Source organism: Daphnia pulicaria, chromosome 7 (genome assembly GCF_021234035.1).
Source record: "Daphnia pulicaria isolate SC F1-1A chromosome 7, SC_F0-13Bv2, whole genome shotgun sequence".
NCBI lineage: Eukaryota > Metazoa > Arthropoda > Branchiopoda > Diplostraca > Daphniidae > Daphnia > Daphnia pulicaria.
Window position 1 is genome coordinate 4,659,747 of NC_060919.1, and position 19,857 is coordinate 4,679,603.

The following is a 19,857-nucleotide window of genomic DNA, read 5'->3' on the forward strand; positions in this document are numbered from 1 at the left end:
AAGGGCCGGGCCAAGCTGGGCCCCATTAAAATTATTTGGTTGTCAATCCCCCAACCCCACCACCCAACCAAAAGAAAAAATTTACATTTGATTTCAAATTAAAAACAATATTGTGGGTTGTCGGACTTACGATATCTCTCCGAAAGCAGCGAAGCCATCGCGGAGCGTGTGCGTCTCGATTTCCGGGCTCAGGTCCCACACGAAAATTAATTTTAACGAAAGTTAATTAAAAGCGAAGGCGAAATTTGATTTTTTATCTAGAAGGGCGAGACTCTTCTTCGGACATATTTCTAGACTTCAGCTTCCAGGCAGCGTGTTCTGGGCAATTAAATTAATACATTTTTGCTCAAATTGGCCACAGAAGTTGCATCTGGGTCTGTCAACAATCCACATAATCACAAAACAAGAAAAAAAGGAAAATAATAAAAGAAAAATGACTTACCCTTCCTATGCAGTTGCGCTTGTTCGTGGCGGCCAAAGCGGCGGCGGCTGAATGATGTTCGGCAAACTCGACAAAACAGTACGGCTCGTGTCCAGGCTGCCAACCAAGAAAAAAATAAATAGAAATAAATGAAGACGAAGCAAACTCCACCGACTTCGTATAAAAGCAAAACTCAATAAACCAAAAGGAAAAAAAGAAGAGTGGTGAAAAGAAAGAGTGAAACATATCGCTCCCGTACACACACACACAAACACACACACACACAGACAGACACACACAATGCATGGCAAAGTGTAGAGATGCATGGATGGATGGATGAGAGAGAGTAAAAGACGGACAACACACACACACACACACTGTGTGGGTGAACAAACATGTGAAGAGAGCGAACAAACATGCAAAATGAAACATGAGAGAGCACAGAGTTGTGTGTGTGTGTGCGGAATGGATAGGATGGAAAGGAAGGAAGGAAAGAGGTGAGTGGATTCGTTGCAACTACTCCAATTCATTGAAGATAACGAGAGCAGCAGCAGCAACAACAACAAAAAACCGGTAACAGACAGACAAGACACAAACAAAAAATGGACAGAGAGCAAGCAATTGAAGCGCTTCCTCTCAGTTTTCTCATCACCCTAACTTTATTTCATTTTATGTTTTCTATTATTTTGGATTACTACGCGTTGCTTTAATTTCTTTTATTCCTTATCCCCCCTCCCCTTCCCACTCGATTTCGACGAAGTTTTACACACACAAAAAAATGGAGTGATGAAGTCTTACCTTATTCACGAAAAACGGGTGACCGGTGATCGAGAGAGCGAGAGAGAGGAAACTACTCGACGTTCTATCAGGACCGACTGAATGACCTGACTGAAGGGCCTGACCGAAGGGGTAGCACAGCACGAGGGGAGGGGTAGGAAAAAAGCGCCTCCAGCCATATTTTCCGGTGTTTCAGAACAGGTCGTCTGTGCGTGTAACCTTGAAAATTTTTCAACGAACTGTTAGGTCACGTTACAGACGTCGGATTGCTAATCAAGTTACATCATTTCAATCCGCCGAGTTTGCTCGTCATTTTGAATCTATTTTCAAAAATATCCGATTAAAATCGATTGCGTTTTTGATTGATTTTGCGCTTTTTAACCCCTCCCCCACCCCCTCCCTTTAAATGTCGCAATATGCTTGACCATATATGGGCATATTTTGACCATATAGCGGCCATTAAAGGCGGTGCACTCGATCGATTGCCAATGGGCTAATAAAATAGTTGGTAGAAGAGACAAATGTAGCCTATCTTGGTTGTGCGGAAGCCTTGATTGATGGCCTCAAAATAATAATGAAATAATAATCAAATAAACGAATTTTCTTCAAAGAAAGACATGCCTAGACAGTGGCGTCCCTTTTTTATTGAAATAAAATAAAATAAAATATACACACAACGAGAGAATAAGAGAGACATCAAACGACGCCCTGGCGTCTTTTCAATCGTTTCTCTTTCTCTCTCAGTCGACTCTTCGGCGAGGGACGAAAATGAGTTCAACGGGCCGATGAGTTGTTAATTTCATTCATTTTGGTAGTAGCCTGAGGGATTTGGTTTTTTGCGATCTAATTTTTTTCTGGAAAAAGTCCGCCCTGTTACGGTAAGCGACTTACTGCGCTTTTTTCCTTAAAAAAAAGTGTCGTAAACCAATAACTCCCGCAGGCTACCACCAATATGAATGAAAAATACAACTCTTAATCAACTTTTTACGCTGAATCAGAATATCAGGTCAAAATAAGCCTAAAATAAACACACGCATGTGTAATTAACTGTGAACGATTTTTTTAGTTTCACGCACGCTACTATGCGGCTGACCACCAATATGAATGAAAATTACACCTCTAACTCAACTTTTTACGCTGAATCAGAATATCAGGTCAAAATAAGCCTAAAATAAACACACGCATGGGTAATTAACTGCGAACGATTTTTTTAGTTTCACGCACGCTACTATGCGGCTGACGACCAATATGAATGAAAATTACACCTCTAACTCAACTTTTTACGCTGAATCAGAATATCAGGTCAAAATAAGCCTAAAATAAACACACGCATGGGTAATTAACTGCGAAACAATTTTATTTTCACGCACACTCGGATATGCCTATAAGGTGACGAATAATGTTCATGAAACAAATAAAAAGGCTCATAACTATACTTTTACTCCCTTTCAACAATAGCTGTATTTCCAATGTGATTACAAGATTTGCATAACAATATATAAGAGCGTTTTATACTACTATGGACATTAATTGATTCCGACATGGGTTGTACTCAACACCCTGACGAGCGTAATCTAGGGGATGCTTTTCATCCTAGACGATGCTTATCATCTAGACGATAAGCATCGCCATCTACTAGGGGAAAAAGTGACGGCGCAGCTAACGAATAAGCATCATCTAGATGTCTACCGACCAACCTGGTTTGGCTGTAGAATTTTCGTTGGCTAGTTTCCATAAGCATAGTCCATATTGATATTCCGAGCACGTTCCAAGTTCTAAACTTCGTATTCACTGACTCAGTATTAGCAAAAGTATTCAACGATGTAATCGTGAGTGTAATAGCATTAGAAAAAAAGTCTATATGTAATGTTCTTGTTTTTTCTCGATTGCCTTAAAGTTCTCAATGTTTTTTCTGCTTGTGCTGCCTGTCTCTCACATGTGCTTGAAACAAAGCAGTCAAGTGAAGGAAATGTTTTAACCTTTACAGGATTCCCAAATTATATTTGTGCAAGAAGCAGTCCAGGAACTAGGTGCACTAGGTCCTCCAAACTTCTAGTAGGACAAGAAGCAGTCGTGCTGGATTTCAAATTTTCACTATGAGTGCTATGAGAAATGCTGACTCAAATACATCAACAAGGTAATGTCTGGATCTCAAAAGTTACAATGTGATTGTTGAAATTGATTTTGTTCGTTGAGCACCAGAGAAAGAGAAATCTAGCATCCAGCATCAGCTACACCAACCCTAATTGCTAAAACTGGACTGCTGTACATTTTGTTTCACCCAAAGAGTAATTTAGTAATAGGAAATTTCTGATCTCATATAGACCAACACTGCTGTAGTTCTTCACCTCTCAACAAAGTGTCACTGCGGGACTGTTGACAGGTAACCCAGTTTTTGCCCATGTGTTCCAGCATTCAATCAAATTGGAGATCAATCACTTGTGCTTAATTTTTCAATGCCTACTTTGCTCACTAACTGGTGGAAAACAAAAAAAACAGATCCTCGGTTACCTCAGCACTTGGTTTATGTTAAAGAAATTTTCAAAATTTCTTGATGGACCAAAGCTGAACGAAACTTTTGTTTGCTGCGTGTACGTAATTTGCATTAACGGTGTCATATTTTTTTTTTCTTGCTCTTATAGAAACTTACACTTTCATGCCGAAGTCGATGACCTCGAAGCGCTTCACTCACCCACCACATTCTAAATCGTGTTTCCGTATTCTGAATGCAGTTCTTGTTCGTGTTTCTGTGGATCAAGTAATCGCATTTTTTTTACTTCTTGGGTAGACGTAGTTATCGATTTCTATCTGGGTATTGAACTTATGGTGATCCAATTCATCCCAAATGGTTCCGGCCATTCAATTTCCGCAATACAGAAGAATTCCTTGCTCTTTTAAAACAGAACCGAGAATCCAGGAATATTTTATCGCTTCCATAATTAAAATATTTATGGTCGTACTTTGATCGAATTGAATTTTTGTATTCAATAATAAGTTTAGATACACACATTTCAGCGGTTTAAATTAACTTTCAATTTAGTACTGGGGCTGGACTGCGGGGGCTTTGTAGACCGGAGTGGCGGTGTAAGCCGGGGCCGGGGCAGAGTATGTGGGAGCGGTGTAAGTGCTGGGAGCAGTGGGCTTGTAAGCAGGAGCGGAGTAGGTGAGAGCAGTGGGCTTGTAAGCTGGGGCGGAGTAGGTGGTAGCTTTGTAGTTGGATGCGACGTATTCTGGGTATTTGGCTTCACCGGTGTACTTGACGTCGGCGACATATCCGTAGCTGTCGGCCTTGTAGGTGACAATTTGGGTGCGGCCGTCGGGAAGGACGACGTGGTATGATCCGGTGGTCACTTTGCCATCGCTGCTCTCGGAATGGGAATAGTCGTTGTAGTAATCATTGACGGCCCAGCTGAAGTCGTAAGGTTGGGGAGTCTTCATAAAATATTTATTTCAAAAGTTAATTTCCATGTTTCTTTAATTCATTAATGAAATGAGACTCACCTCGTATTTGGCTTCATATGTAGATTTGTATGTTGGTGCTTCGTACTTGGGAGCGTATTCGGTTGACCTGTAAGAATCGGCGGCAGCGACAGCGAAAAGGGCGGCGAGAATGAAGAACTAATAAAATATGGAACATTTTAGGCCATGTAAAAGGTAATGCGTTTTAGGAGACAACGTTTTAAAAATATTTCCTACTTTCATTTTGGAGTAGTGGTTAACTTGCTGAAAACAGTTGGTGAACTGATAATTTCAGTCCAGTCTGTTCACGTTTTTATACGAAATTGGAGAGTACATTCCGACTGATACGTTTGAATATGGCATTTTGCCAAAGTCATGCATTCAGCGAAAGTGATTGGTAGAGGTTATGCAAATAATAAGTGGTCAAGGTAAACAAAAATCAAAATAGACCCCACCCATGTGCTCGTTGTGAAGGAAAACACATTCGGACGCGCTGCTATCGTAATAAGAAACTAAATCTAAGTAATGGTACTTTTCAAACTGATTGCTTTTAAAATACTATCCGTATCAGCCGATTTGTCTTTATTCATTCCTTGTTCATCTATCCAAATCTTACTGTCACGTGCGACGTTAAAACGATGCCTGAAATACGGTTCACACTTTTCAAATTTCCTTTCATTGTATTGGAGAGAAGCTTTTTCTATCCAAGAGATATTCTCGTTCAAATTGATAAAAATCCGGTAAAAATCCTTTTCGTACCAGATAGCATTTTATGTCGCTACAGAAACAAAATTGGGTCGGTTCCCAAATCGCCGAAGTTGTGTTGTTTGAAGCGGCATCGCGTGTTGGATTTGGATAGGTTGCTTTGCTTCTCTAATAGGTTGGTAAAAGACGCGAAATAGAAGAAGATATTCATGTGCAAACGAATATTTTATGCATCCATGGGGTACCGGATTTTTTAATACACGAGTATTAAACCAATTTATGGATTATTAAAAAAAGATTCTTGACTTTCGTTATTTCCTAGAGTCCTTCCGCAAAGCTTTTATAATACTCTTGACTGGCTTCCTTTGATTTCTTCTTCGTAAAGTAAATTCAATATTACTGTTGTCTGTACCAACGGTCTCAATGTCCTTTTAATTATTGGACTTATCAGTCCGATAATTTAATCAGGACTTGTCCTTTTTCTGGCCATGTTCTGGACTCATCCAGTAGGATGTTGTCGAGTGTGACATCTCAATGGAGATTCGTTGACAGTGAATTTATTTAAGTCCAATTTCCGACTTGACAGAGAACACTTTTTGCTGGAGTCTTAATTCCACACTATTTTCAGATATTTTACGCAATAAATTTTGCGACAATGACCCAGTGTTCCACTTTCGAAATGCTGTTTCACAAACATGATAGTCTACGAACAGCTAAAATAGGTGTTTCCGTTATCCGTGTCCTGTATATTCCATGCGCTTTGCGTAGCTTTTTTTCTTAGCAATTTTGTTATCTAGGTGCCATAAAGAAGATGACGGAGGAAACCAAAACAGTTTTATGTTTTCAGGAACGGCGAAATCTCACTGGATCGTCTGTTATTTCAGTTTCTTTTTCGTTTAAAAGTTAAGAAACTGATGGATGCCTTGGGATCTAAAATCGTTTTGTCTTTGCTTTAATCTTTGAAATTTACCAACCTGTAGCTACCTTAGTATTTAATACTTCATTTACAACTCAAGAAGGCTAGGTTGGATAAATAAATTTCATGATAGCTGTTTTTACATTGAAAGCCTTTTCTCTCTTCTTGTAAGTCTGGTGATTTTGGAGGGCGTTTCCCCTTAACTAACATTTTTCTAATTCGTGTTTCCGTATTCTGAATGCAGTTCTTGTTCGTCGTGTTTCTGTGGATCAAGTAATCGCATTTTTTTAAATTTTTGGCTGATTTAGTTATCGAATTGTATCTGCGTATTGAACTTGAGGTAATCTAATCCATCCCGAGCGGTTCCGGCCATTCAATTTCCGCAAGACGTTTCTCTTCTAAAACAACCACATTTGGCGGTTTAAATTCAGGTTAGAAGTGGTTGTCTTGGTCATGGGATCTTTAATGATTTTAATATTTTAATCTTTCTTATGTTGACTAGTACCGTTTCCTGTGTATGTTCCGACTGTACCGTGATATTGGAACAAACGTGGTGGGAATTTGGAAGCAAACAAACCTAAATCTATGCAATAGGTAACGACAAATTCTACATTTATATTGTGAGTCTCCCATGAACGTTTGCGAAGGAGAAAGTGGTGATTGTCAGATCGGCAATTTTCGGTCACCAATCAGGACCGTGGTAAAATTACAACTGTCCAGTTGGGATACGAGCTAATAATTCGTTTTCTGTTAAAGTGAGGGGACCTGAAAATAGTTGTAGGTAGTAGCGTTTCTATTCTGATCAAACTTATCAACAGGTTCATAATTTTGTTGTCCAGCTATGGGGGTGGGGATAATGCTTTGAAAGAGAGATTTTTACTTTTCTTTAACAAAACAGTTAATGTACGTATTTGTGATTTAAAGACTAACATCTAGATTTTGACTCAACAGCCGAAGTACGAGCACACTGCTGCGCGAATCTTTTTTTCGATCACAGATAATGTTTAGTCTTACTATTGTTTTGGCACTTGGGGCTTCACTTTTTTGGATTGCCTTTCCGGTTCCTCTTTTTTGTTTTTCTAACAGTTTCTCAATTATTGCGCTTAGCCACACCACAGTCACATCTAGGTTTCTTTTCCCATTCATGATTATTTTATTTTCGTGTTCGACTAATCAAAATTATCCCAACTGATGGTAGCACACGAAAATTCTGGAACCCAGAAATATTTTTATTTTAGTGTTTTCGAGAGAATCTAATTATAGACGTAGTACTACATTCTTTAATTGAATTTCATTTTTGTATTAAATAATAAGTTTAGATACATACATTTCGGTGGTTTGAATTAACTTTCAATTTAGTACTGCGGCTGGATTGCGGGGGCTTTTGTAGACCGGAGTGGCGGTGTAAGCCGGGGCCGGGGCAGAGTATGTGGGAGCGCCGGAGCGGTGTAAGCAGGAGCGGAGTATGTGGGAGCGGTGACGGTATAGGTGGGACCCTTTATGGCCGGGGCAGTGTAAGCAGGAGCTGAGTATGTGGGAGCAGTGGGCTTGTAAGCTTGGGCGGAGTAGGTGGTAGCTTTGTAGTTGTTTTCGACGTATTCGGGATACTTGGCTTCACCGGTGTACTTGACTTCGGCGACATATCCGTAGCTGTCGGCCTTTTAGGTGACAATTTGGGTGCGGCCGTCGTGAAGGACGACGCGGTATGATCCGGTGGTCATTTTGCCATCGCTGCTCTCGGAATGGGAATAGTCGTTGTAGTAATCATTGACGGCCCCGTAAGGTTGGGGAGTCTTTATAAAATATTCATTTGCAAAAGTTAATTTCCATGTTTCTTTAATTAATTTATGAAATCAGACTAATCTCGTATTTTGCTTTATATGTAGATTTGTATGCCGGAGCTTCGTATTTGGGAGCGTATTCGGCTGACCTGTAAGAATCGGCGGCAGCGACAGCGGAAAGGGCGGCGAGGATTAAGAACTAATGGAACTAATAAAATATGGAAAGTTAGACGCCATGTATAAGGTAATGCGTTTTATAAAATTGCGTTTTATTTTTTATAAAATAAAGTTTTTAAAATATTTCCTACTTTCATGTTGGAGTAATAGTATACTTGCTGAAAACAGTTGGTAAACTGATAATTTCAGTCTACTCTGTTCCCGTTTTTATACAAAATCGGAGAGTATATTCCGACTGTTAGTTTAAATATGGCAATTTGCCAAAGTCATGCATTCAGCAAAAGTGATTGGTAGAGGTTACGCAAATAGTTAGTGGTCAAGGACTCAAGGTAAACGAAAATCGAAATACATCCCACCCGTCAACTCGTGTGAAGAGAAAAGTTAGATGAACATTGGACAACCGATAACAGATTAGAGATACCCAATTTGAATCATAACTCGAGTTTGGAAAGAAACCGTTGTTCGACTTTTAGAGGAATTTGGATTTGGTTAATGACCTACTATTAAATTGTAACGAATTTATTGACGTTCTCTTTTATCCCCGTTTAGAGAGCCTTGCGGGAATCTCCCCACTTGTTGATTGGGCGATTGTTGTCTCTTATTCATCGCAAACTATGCTACCACGAAATGAATTAATCGGAATTAATCGATTCATGTAGATTTCGCAACGTTCAATCATATCACTGCCAGTCAAAGTAAAAGAATTTGAATAAATTTGAGTTATACCGAGTGTCGTAGGTAATCCGCATTGGCTAACCGTACGAATCTCAGAAATGAACCGAAATAGCTTCGGAACATGGGACCAACCAACGGAATTGTAGGTCTCCAACTCTCCATGACGTCCTTTTTCATCAGCACAGACAGGGAAATAAGTATAGAAGTGAATTTGAAACGAGTCGATGTATTGTTGTACTGTTGTAGCGTATATTGTGCCTTCGTGCGTTAAATTAACTTCATAACTTGCATATTTCTTCGATCAGTTTTTATTGAGTTCCCTTGAACAGTCTTGAAAACGTGGTAATCGTGGAGGAATCTTTTGGCTCCGTCAGTAGGTGGCTAAATTCAAGTTGTCCCACAGCCGCCAGATGACGCGAGTGTCTTTGAGAGGACGAAATATTCGCCATTTCGTTCCGAAACGCCAAGTGAAAAGGTATTCCAAATTCGTTACGGAATTGCTGTGTCGATCTACATTTTCAGAATTGAAATGTAATGGTAAATTCTAGTTTGGATTTCTCAAATGCAATTAATCCTAAACGTTGCTGTGTGAATTTACAGACAATCTGGCATATAATTTCCACTTGGCCAAATAATCGATCACGTGGACTGAAACTATTTTTCATTCTGCTTAAATGTCCATTGTTAGCTGTACCTGTTCGGATGTACGTCTCATCTCACGCAGAAACACTACAGAGGTAGTTGAGTCATTTTGTTGATAAATTTACCTGTAACGATGCTATAGATTTTATTAGTTGGTGTTCAGGTTGGAGATCCTGTTGCTTAACTGTTGCAGAATGTGAGAACTCGACAAATTCTGAGCTCCAGCGAGCTGGTGAAAGGTGTGCTGCAGCTGCTGCATTCAGTATATTGAGCTGGTGTTATCCTGAAGTGTCATTGCAGGAAAACTTTTTGAAATGGTAAGTTGATTGAATTTATTGGCTGTAACTTGGGAAGTCTTGCGTCTTTTTTTCAATTCAACTGACAAGTAAAATCTAATCTGATGTAGACAATAAGTGGTGCTATTTCTTGCTTCCAAATAATAGTTTCCGTGAAAGATATCAGATAGTGATCAGCTTCTTTTGAGTTAACAACTTTCTTTTGATCAAACTAGAACAACAATTTCCACTCTGTATTGCAATCTTTTTCTAAAACTTAAGAATTAGATGTACAGAATTCTCTTTTCCTGGGATTTAATCTTCATTTAAAATTTCATTTGCCAATAGAAACTTGGAAAAATGTCTGATCTCATTTGTTTTACACGATTTCTTTTGCATATTAAGTTTGATCATGGAAAATAATATTCCTTTTTCCCTATAGAACTTGGTGACACTTAAACTATGCCTGTGCAGTGGTTTTGCAGCCTGTTTCCAGTTGAGAGATGTGATTATGCAGCTGACACAGGATTGAAGAAAAAGAACTGAAGTAGCTGTGCTGGTGTTCTTCTGAAATTGCTGTGCCATAGGAGTTGCAGATAGTGTAGTAGTAGTTCCTCATAGAAGTTTATTTAAAGAGTCTGGAGATGATCAGCCACTCCTGCCTATAACTTATGTAAAACGTCAAAGTTGTAACTTGTTAGAAATATACAAGTCAAGTGCTAAACATGATTTTATTATAATTTATAAAGAGTTAAAAACACATCAAACAAAAAACTTTAAAAGGAATTGCTGTATTGTCCCACCTCCACCCACAATTCCACCACATTTTACAATCACATACATACATACACTTAAGTTAACCCGTTAGCTGCCACGCCATACAACCCGTAGGTTGTTTCTCTACTCTCTACGCGCCATGTCTGAAGGATCCATGACCAAGGTGGGACTTGCCATTGCTGACAAGTCCGGGCTGACACGGTGACAGGAGAAGATGGAATGCACAACCTCTAGAATCCATCACCGTATCGACAAGGGGGAAGTCCCTATGGTGCATTGCCTAACAGGCGCCTTGCGGCAAATTTTGGGCTTGGCGACATTCCGACCCCGCGGCTTGTAAACCACGAGGCCGACCAGCGCGGCCCGTGCAAAGGAGCAAGGGGAGAACAAAGGCGTGGCAGACAACGGGTTAACTAACACAAACACAAATATTACCAACAACAAATGATGATCCCGGATGATCCGCGCTGACATTTTGGAGATAACGGAGATGGTTTGGTGTCCATCTTCTCGACGTCTCCTCTGCATTACCTGAATAACGACAAAACAATTGTTATTAAGTTGCATGCTAATAAAAGTTACTTAATTTAATACATGTAGGTACATTGATCTGGTTTTTTTGCTCAAAACTTTACAGGCGCTTGAAATTTTTGCTTAGAATTAGCTTTCAATAATAAGAACTGTATACAGAACAAAGCTCACTTGCTACTTTTATGAAAAAATTTCCGGAAGTAAACCGGAAGTAACCACAGCGCCTCAACCACTGAGCTGTCATCAAATTAAACCACATATTCGTATCTCCATGAAATTTGGGGTCGATTAGGTGTGATTTAAACGAAGTCCAAAATTTGGCCAAAATCGAGAATTTTCCTGAACTATAGTTCAGGAAAATTTTCAAAACCGGAAGTACGAAAACGTACAAAAAAATACATGAACTTTACCACAAATTTGACGAGGATCACGAATTTGTGGTTCTTTTGTGCGTCGAATGATTATTTACTGAACTACTGACTGAAATCAGAAAACCGGAAGTAGAAAAAAAAACACATTATTAAAAATCTCACAAGTGAGCTTTGTTGGGGGAATAGTTATCGTCAGTTTTCACTAAAAAATTTCCACACAACAGCTACCCATAAATGTTTAAAGAGATTTGAAAGTAACTGAAATGGACTGTTTTGACAGCTGACAATTATCGAAAAGCCATCTAACGTTAGAAAAAGAAACGTCTAAGTAACACTTCGTTTGTGCGCAAGAAGGGCCTGATTTTGGAATTATTACCCAGACAGAGAGTTTAACGCAAATAGATTACTAGTAGATAATCTACGAAAATAAGTCAGTTTTCCGGTACCTGTCCATAATCCCGTTGTGAGTGACTGCAGGTGTGTCACAGCAACTGAAGTGAACTAACTCGCCAGTGAAGCAACAAAGAAGCACTGAAGCTGGGTGAGCGTAGGGAGCGTACGTCTTGAAGATAAGGATGGAGCAGAACGTTGGTGGAAGCCCTCTTCTGTCATGGACAAAATCCAGCATTTAATTGCTCAAGGATGTTCGTGGGGATCTTGCATGCTCTATAAAAAAAAATGTGTTGCAATGAAATTATAAAAATTAAAAAAGGATATTAATCTTTACCTTTTCTAAGAAGTACACTGAAATGTTCATGATGAAAAACCGTAATAATGGAATTACAGCAGCCAACAGCATTACTCCTCAGGTGGGATAAATTTTCTGACGATAAAGAAATTGTCATGAAGTATTGCAGTAGCGTGGTGAAAGGTGATATTGATGCTTACCTTTATCATTTGGGTGATGATTTAGTAAGGCATTTGACATAGTGTGGTTGGTGTGGTAGCTGTAGTGGTTAAATACCTTATCTCCTCACATTTGTATTCCACTCTATGTGGGCTTCAAACAGGAGTTTTAGGCTTTTGACAGTAAGAGGATCTAATAGATGGAAAGTGACTGAGCTCTAAGTCAACTTGTAGGAATGACTGACAGTAGCTATGCATCTAAAATTTGAAGAAATAAGTTGGTATAACAGAAAAATAAGGAAACTAGGTCAAGATAAACCTACACAAGATACGAAGTTCCATTTGGTATTTGAAATCACAGGAATATAAGTATAATTAGCAACAATTTGTTTTGTTTCGCCCATATCGTCTCGTTTCATGAAATAGGAACAACAAGAACGACAGTGGCGACATCTAGTAACGAGTTTTGAATCTTATGTTAGTTGCACAATTACTACTTGTTGTTCCTATGTCATGAAACGAGACGAAATGCGGAAATGGGCGAAATATAAAAAGCTAAAAAATAACTTTTTAGTTAAATTACCATTACAACCTTTCCTCCTCGTGGAGTTCGATACCTACAGTTCGGGTGAGATGTTTCCTGTAAAATTTCTAAATAAGAATTAAACTTCGTCGGGTTAAGTGTGCTTCTACAAAGACTACACGCGTGGAAAAAAATTCAAATATTTCCTTTTTTGGCGTTATGACAATCCGTTGCACTAGTTAACAGCACAACGTAGGACATACATATTAAGTGATTAAGAGAGCGCGGTGGAGACGGCGGAGGGCGACCCCCAATCCCCCGTTTGGAACACACAAAGTTTTGACAATCCGGCTTTTATAACCGTTTGTGTTTGTATTTTTAATTTTTTTTTTTTTGTATTTTTTTTTCTTTCTTTTCGTCAAGTTTATCTTGTTCCTTTTTTTTAACTTCTTCGTAGCATATAATGTCGTCATCATTTAGTTTTTTTTGTTTGTTTTTGCTTGCTGGAACATACGACACCCAAACGAAACAAAACAGAGGTGATAACGGGAGAGACGACACATATTTGAAAGGAGCGGGAAGCAGATTTTAAAAAAATTTATAAATAAACAAAAATTTTTCTAGAAGAGATGCGAATGAAAGGAGTTACAGAAACTGGTTTGGAGGGGACGGTGTAGGAACCGGAAGAAAGAAAGAAACAAACAGTTAACACACCGTATACTCAACAGTGGACAACAATGGGTTCGGGATAGGGGTGGTAGGTGTTTTGGTTGGGTTTCGCGTGATTTGGGTATAACCCCCAGTCTGGAAGGAAATAACAAACAAAGTAGCAGGTCGGGCCCAGAAAAGATTTTGGAGTCAGGAGAATAGATTGAATTGGTCGGTCATGGCGTTGTTGAGTGCTGAGGTTAAGAAGGAAGAAGTGAAAAGGTCAACAACACAAATTAAGCAATCGACTGATGTTCTCAGATCTTGGTTTGAAACAGTTGTGCGAGCCAACGGTCAACACAATCTTCATGATTATATCACGGGGGAATAGGGGAGGGAGGGGGGACTCGGAGGGCGGGTAGAAACGCAACAAAAAAATTGAAATTGTTAATTTCCGATAATCATAAATAAGTTGCGATCGCAGAATAGAAGGTGTAAGTACGTAGCCATTTAAAAAGATGCAAATAAACACATCATACTAATAATTCTTAATTGTGTGAATCCCCCGTTCGCATTCCGACACAAGCCGGATCAAGCCGTAATCAACGCCGTCATCATTGGTTTCATATTGTGATGTGTCAAAATCCCTAATCAAATGAATTCAGTGATCAAAATTATACAAAAAAAAGGACCAAATATGAAAAATAGGCTAAGTTTGTGGAATCAAAACCTACAAGTCTACAACAAACTTTTAACTGACACTTACGGAAGGGAGTTGGCAAGACTTCCTGCCATGGAGTTTCTGCTCCTAGGAAAGCAAGCATCATTGGTTGTTACCAAATCGGCTACAAAGTACTGAGATTGTACATCAGAGTCCCTTTAAAAATATAGAGAAGAAATGTTATTATCAATATTCAGTGAGCTCTACACCTAATTAATCCATGGATATTCAAAATGAAATATATTGAGTAACAGAACACGGCAGATCCTCAAAAGATTTACTATTTCATGCTTACTGCCTCTGAATTTTAAAACCTAGATTTCAAATTCACTGAACAAAACAATAACAACACATAACTAAAAATACTTACGGAAGAGATGGAGCATATGCACTTCCTGCTGTAGAATTCCTACTCCTGTTGCAGAATGCTTGCAGATCGGCAAATGAGGCATCAGGATGAGGATAGTTGGGAGCATTTGAATCACTATAATTGTCCACTGGAAAACTGAAGTAGATTCACACATTACAACGGTTTTTAAAACGGGCAATATCTCCGCAGCTTTCGGTTATTAATTCGACTGGGCGGGTCTTCTGATGTTCGCTTCATTGATAAATTTTGTCTTTTTCCTTTTCCTGCACAAGCGGCAGATGCAATCCGTGCCAGACGGTCCGCTTCGACGTTCCTGCGCACTCCTCCACACGATAGCACATAATTTTAGCAAAGAAAATTTATTAATGCGATGCACCAGAAAGTCAATACGAACTATTTGTATACCCATTTAATTGTAACCAATTGTGTGTAATGGTACAGTTGGCGAATTAGATTTTGGTTTCGAACAGGAAGTCCTTTAATATTTCGCCATCCATTAGCTTCCCATTTACTAATAAAATATGTCACAAATCTAACAGAATTTTTACTGTCTGTGTTAATTTGAACCTTGTCAACACCTGAAAAGCACAAACAATCTAGCATCACTATTCACTTAAATGCGTAAAAATACGATACCACAGGAGCAGACAATTTTTATTGCTTCAATGATGGTTTCTAACTCTGCCCCATCACTGTTGTAACCACCTGGGAGTCGAGTGGGCTGGCTGACATTTCTGCAAGAAAATATAATAAAAGTTCACAAGATTTTCTTGCAACCAAATTTAAACAAAAATAAACCCACAATTTATGATTTGGTCCAAACCAGACTCCAATTGCAGAAACAGAATCGATCAGCTTAAAACGACCGTTAATGTACGATCCGTCTGTGTAGACCTGGATAAAATCTTTATCATCGCAATAGAATTCGTAATCATCCATCAAGGTGACCGTCAATTGTTCGAATGGCACTACAGGTTCTTCGGGCAGAGGAAACATTTCAAACCTTGGTTCCGTGATCTGGGAGTCCCCTTCAAGAATTTGAATTTCATCACCAAAATCAAACCAATCGGCTTCTTTTTCATCATAATAACAATGGCCATAAGAATGGGGTTTTGGGAAAGTTGTTATTTTCCGAGGCCTATAAAACATGAATATTAGAAGTGTTCCATGTTATTGGTGAAGATGCAGTTGAAAGACACTCACTGAGTCTGATGAACTGGTGGGTGTGAAAGGGATGCTGTTGCTTGTCTAGTTCTGTTACAGAAGGTTTGTAACTCAGCAAATGACGATTCAGGATGGGGAAAGTTAAATCCTCCAGCACGAGGTTTTGTAGAATGAGCTCTTTCGTCAAATGTGGGATGAACACTGCTTTGATTGTGGAATGGGGCAGTAGGATGGTAAGGTAGAGACGGAAGACTGCCAAATAAGCAAAGACTGTGTTTACATAAAGTTAAATGGCTAGATAAATGATTATTACCGTCCATGTTGTATGGGTGGATAAGGGTTGTAATGTTGAGGACCAGGACTATGTTGAAAATAGCGTCCAGATGGATTGACACCCAACATTTTCAGCTCAAACAAACAGAACCTTTAAACAAGAGGCACAAATGGGCTTCTTATGCTCCCTATCCTTTCTTGTAAACTGAGACGGCGTTATGTAATGTCAATAGAATAGTGGAGGTGTGTTATAACATATAACATTACTTCAGGTGGAGATCGAAATCGACAAGCATCAAAATGCTTTAAACTGATAAACTTACCGAGTTAACTATTTAAATTTTTGACTAATGGCACTACTGACGATAGCCCTATAACTTATGAAAATTGAATTAAATTTGTTTTTTTGGATTTTTTAGTTTTCTTTGCCGAAGATAGATATAAAAATGTACAGAGTATCAACTATCGAGTAAGGCAGTTTAACTTTAACCCATAACCTGTGCCGTTTAGATGGGCGTGTTTAAAGATTGTCGCCACCGCCTCCTATTGGTAAAACCTAAAACATCATGATCTTTTACAATTTTAAGTGGTTTAATCTAGCATTCGTGATTTCGTGCAGCTAAAAAAGTAAAAATTAATCATGATAATAAATAATAAAATATAAAAGTTATTTGATTACTCACATTATGAAGGTTTGGCAAAGAAAAAAGCGGCAAAATCAAATAATTAATCATTTATAGATAATCCTCAATGACAGGGCACAGGGGTCCACAGGACAGGGATAAAATATAGCGTGATTTAACTTCCCCGGACCCCCACGCCATAGCCATAAGATCATGGGTTTTACAGATAGGACTAGAAAATTTAATTTAACCTTCTGCCTTCATAAAGTGGATTGACAGAGGCCAGACGCCAAGACCCCTCTAATTCTAGATTGTCCAAGCTGGCGTCAGGACAATCCTTGTAAAAACCTTTTGGGGAGGGGGCACGTTTAGGGATCCTTATTGGGTCGTCAGAAACCAAATTAGACTAAATTAAATTAAATTGGATTACATTCATTAGACTGTACAGAATCCCGTAGAAAAATTTATAATTTACATGTTGAAACCGATAAACGATATTACCCAACTACCCAACTCGATGCTGCCCAAAGGTAGTGGAACCACGCTATTTGAATAAACTTAAACTTAGAAGCGTCAATAACGAGATTGTAAATTACCAGAAATTTTTGTTTTATTCAATATTCCATATCAGGACATAGGTATCATTAAGTTTTGATTCCCCAGAAAGAGATTCAATCAGCACTAGCGAACGAATCGGAACAGTAACTGTCGGAATAAAAATCAGGTGTTGCATCCACGTAGTGGTACATTTCTGTGGCCTGACAATCTCCTGTGCCCAACACACAATAAACGTCAGCGCGTCCAGTGTTTTCCATTAAAAAGTCTTGAGGCGGCGTAAGAACACGAATTCGTAATAAAGGCAAAAGGGTGTCCGGGGTTACATAGGAAGGAGAGGCAGAGTATTCCGGAGCAGAGTGTTGTTTGGTGGAAACGAACGAATGCTAGGTTAATTTGGACATAAGACAAAGAGAAAAAACATAAAATCATTTTTCGGGAATCACCACCGATCATCGCCATCCATCGCGATTCATCGCCCCGATCACCACCGCCAAAAAGAAAACATCAATCCCCCCCCCCCTTGAGTGGCGTTTTTGAAAAAAAGACTGTCATTCGTCAATTTTGCCACGCCAATGGTGAAACACATCACCAGACCAGCCAGTATTTGGGAAAACAAACACTGCAACTTAAATGTTCCCCTGTGTTTTTTCTTGTCCGAGTTCACCGCTAAACACCAGCACGTGTTAATTATTTTTAACACTAAGGAAACCAGCAAACAGATGTTTATTCCCAAGCCCATGTCGGTAAGGGGAAATCCAAAAGCAAGAATGACGACGATAAGTGCAGAAAACTCTGTTAGTAGGCCAGCTGAGGCCAGCTGGTTCACGTTAGTATTAACCTGTTGAAATAAAAAAAAAATATTAATAAAATTCAGTGTTCTGTCGAATAAGGTTTTTCGTGATTCGAACGTAGCTCGAATAACGAATAACCTTCATTTATTCGACGAATAACGAATACGAATAAAAATAATGCACACGACAGAAATCGACATTGACGGGCGAAGAATGACTTACTTAAACAGGGGCCGGAGCGACATCACCAAGGGTTGAAGTGGCGTCAGCGGCGGCATCGACGGGAGGCGCGGCCTGGACGGGAGGCGCGGCCTGGACGGCATGCGCGGCATCGACGGCATGCGCGGCATCGACGGGAGGCGCGGCATCGACGGCATGCGCGGCATCGACGGGAGGCGCGGCCTGGACGGGAGGCGCGGCCTGGACGGCATGCGCGGCATCGACGGTATGCGCGGCATCGACGGGAGGCGCGGCAACGACGGGAGGCGCGGCCTGGACGGGAGGCGCGGCCTGGACGGCATGCGCGGCATCGACGGCATGCGCGGCATCGACGGCATGCGCGGCATCGACGGCATGCGCGGCCGCTCTCGTCAATCGATGGTGGAAGAAGTCTCTGGTTCACCAGAATGAAAAAATAAAAAAATAAATTAATCAATCAAAATAATAGAATACATAAAACTTACCCAATACGACTGACCCAGCCCTTTTGCGGGGGGGGGGGGGGCGCTGGGGTGCGAAAGGATCAGTTACGATTCCAAGGTTCGGCGGGGTTGCGGCTGCGGTTTCGATATCGCCATCCCCGTCGTCCATCGCCTCATCCGTTGGATTCATCACGTCCATATTTATAAATACTGATCCATCGCCATATCCTCCTCAGTCAGGTATCAGACAGAGGGTGCTGCCCCCCCCCCCAGAAGAGCGCCCGGAACACACACACACACGCATCAACATGGTTGTATAATGAGAGCCGACTAGAAAAGAAAACCTTAGCTTACCTTAGTGATTATCACGAAAACGGGCACGAAATCAGAGAATGTAGAGAGCGAGAGAGAGACGCTTCTCCCAGGAAAAGAGCGATGTGACTGAAGGTCCACGCATTCAACACAAGGTTAAAAGGGCACAGCACGAGGGGAGGGGTAGCAAAAAAGCTCCTCCAACCATATTCTTCGTCGTCGTCGTTTCGTTGTGTCGAAACAGGTCGTGGAAAAATTTAACCTTGAACATGGGTGGTGGTGGGGGGTGGTGGGGGGTGATGGGTGATATAATATATAAAGACGCCCGGCGCGAAATCACAAGTTCCATCCTTCCAGCAAAATCCGATTGAACCAATACCATAACAGTTACAAACAACTTGCATCGACGGGAGGCGCGGCCTGGACGGGAGGCGCGGCCTGGACGGCATGCGCGGCATCGACGGCATGCGCGGCATCGACGGCATGCGCGGCATCGACGGCATGCGCGGCCGCTCTCGTCAATCGATGGTGGAAGAAGTCTCTGGTTCACCAGAATGAAAAAATAAAAAAATAAATTAATCAATCAAAATAATAGAATACATAAAACTTACCCAATACGACTGACCCAGCCCTTTTGCGGGGGGGGGGGGGGCGCTGGGGTGCGAAAGGATCAGTTACGATTCCAAGGTTCGGCGGGGTTGCGGCTGCGGTTTCGATATCGCCATCCCCGTCGTCCATCGCCTCATCCGTTGGATTCATCACGTCCATATTTATAAATACTGATCCATCGCCATATCCTCCTTCCATCGCCATTTTTGTTCCTTCCAAGGATCGCGTCTATTTCATTTTCCAAGGGGAAAAAAATATAAAAACGGACGCA

General features: G+C 40.4%; 2 protein-coding genes and 4 long non-coding RNA genes across 7 annotated transcripts; 2 read left to right on the forward strand and 4 right to left on the reverse strand.

Moving 5' to 3' along the window:
• Positions 1-2,773: 2,773 nt before the first annotated feature.
• LOC124350428 lies at positions 2,774-4,154 on the forward strand. Its single transcript, XR_006920944.1, has 4 exons — positions 2,774-3,027; positions 3,186-3,335; positions 3,523-3,581; positions 3,841-4,154. It is a non-coding gene; the product is annotated as an uncharacterized LOC124350428 (long non-coding RNA).
• Positions 4,155-4,163: 9 nt separating this feature from the next.
• Positions 4,164-4,971, reverse strand: LOC124350077 (cuticle protein 8-like). Its single transcript, XM_046801089.1, has 3 exons — positions 4,895-4,971; positions 4,700-4,816; positions 4,164-4,630 (listed from the first exon to the last, which is right to left on the reverse strand). Exons 1-3 carry the CDS (start codon positions 4,898-4,900, stop codon positions 4,235-4,237), a joined length of 519 nt encoding a protein of 172 aa, XP_046657045.1. The 5' UTR covers positions 4,901-4,971; the 3' UTR covers positions 4,164-4,234.
• A 4,282-nt stretch (positions 4,972-9,253) lies between these two features.
• On the forward strand, positions 9,254-10,546 carry LOC124350230. Its single transcript, XR_006920507.1, has 4 exons — positions 9,254-9,442; positions 9,512-9,648; positions 9,706-9,870; positions 10,271-10,546. It is a non-coding gene; the product is annotated as an uncharacterized LOC124350230 (long non-coding RNA).
• A 1,591-nt stretch (positions 10,547-12,137) lies between these two features.
• Positions 12,138-12,594, reverse strand: LOC124350412. Its single transcript, XR_006920918.1, has 3 exons — positions 12,396-12,594; positions 12,235-12,330; positions 12,138-12,173 (listed from the first exon to the last, which is right to left on the reverse strand). It is a non-coding gene; the product is annotated as an uncharacterized LOC124350412 (long non-coding RNA).
• Positions 12,595-13,284: 690 nt separating this feature from the next.
• Positions 13,285-16,536, reverse strand: LOC124349866. Of its 2 annotated transcripts, none has more exons than XM_046800785.1 (9): positions 16,376-16,536; positions 16,093-16,203; positions 15,819-16,031; positions 15,418-15,753; positions 15,252-15,349; positions 15,021-15,193; positions 14,616-14,938; positions 14,291-14,401; positions 13,285-14,171 (listed from the first exon to the last, which is right to left on the reverse strand). In XM_046800785.1, the coding sequence occupies exons 2-7, from the start codon at positions 16,179-16,181 to the stop codon at positions 14,849-14,851; spliced, it is 999 nt and encodes a 332-aa protein (XP_046656741.1). In that variant the 5' UTR covers positions 16,182-16,203; positions 16,376-16,536; the 3' UTR covers positions 13,285-14,171; positions 14,291-14,401; positions 14,616-14,848. The 2 variants fall into 2 exon arrangements, with proteins under 2 accessions (XP_046656741.1, XP_046656740.1); XM_046800784.1 differs by having other exon boundaries at positions 16,093-16,257.
• Positions 16,537-17,505: 969 nt separating this feature from the next.
• On the reverse strand, positions 17,506-18,308 carry LOC124350512. The gene is made up of 2 exons (XR_006921044.1): positions 18,247-18,308; positions 17,506-18,071 (listed from the first exon to the last, which is right to left on the reverse strand). It is a non-coding gene; the product is annotated as an uncharacterized LOC124350512 (long non-coding RNA).
• Between the last annotated feature and the right edge of the window lie 1,549 nt (positions 18,309-19,857).

Bases quoted from the DNA above. Each gene is read 5' to 3' on its own strand.
- LOC124349866 (XM_046800785.1), bottom strand. From the start codon at position 16,181: ATGTTGGGTGTCAATCCATCTGGACGCTATTTTCAACATAGTCCTGGT. The intron at 15,194-15,251 runs GTATCGTATTTT...TGTGCTTTTCAG, and splicing joins AAAAATTGTCTGCTCCTGTG to GTGTTGACAAGGTTCAAATT. The intron at 14,939-15,020 runs GTATACAAATAG...TATCGTGTGGAG, and splicing joins AATTGGTTACAATTAAATGG to GAGTGCGCAGGAACGTCGAA.
- LOC124350077 (XM_046801089.1), bottom strand. The intron at 4,631-4,699 runs GTGAGTCTCATT...TATTTTATGAAG, and splicing joins CATATGAAGCCAAATACGAG to ACTCCCCAACCTTACGACTT.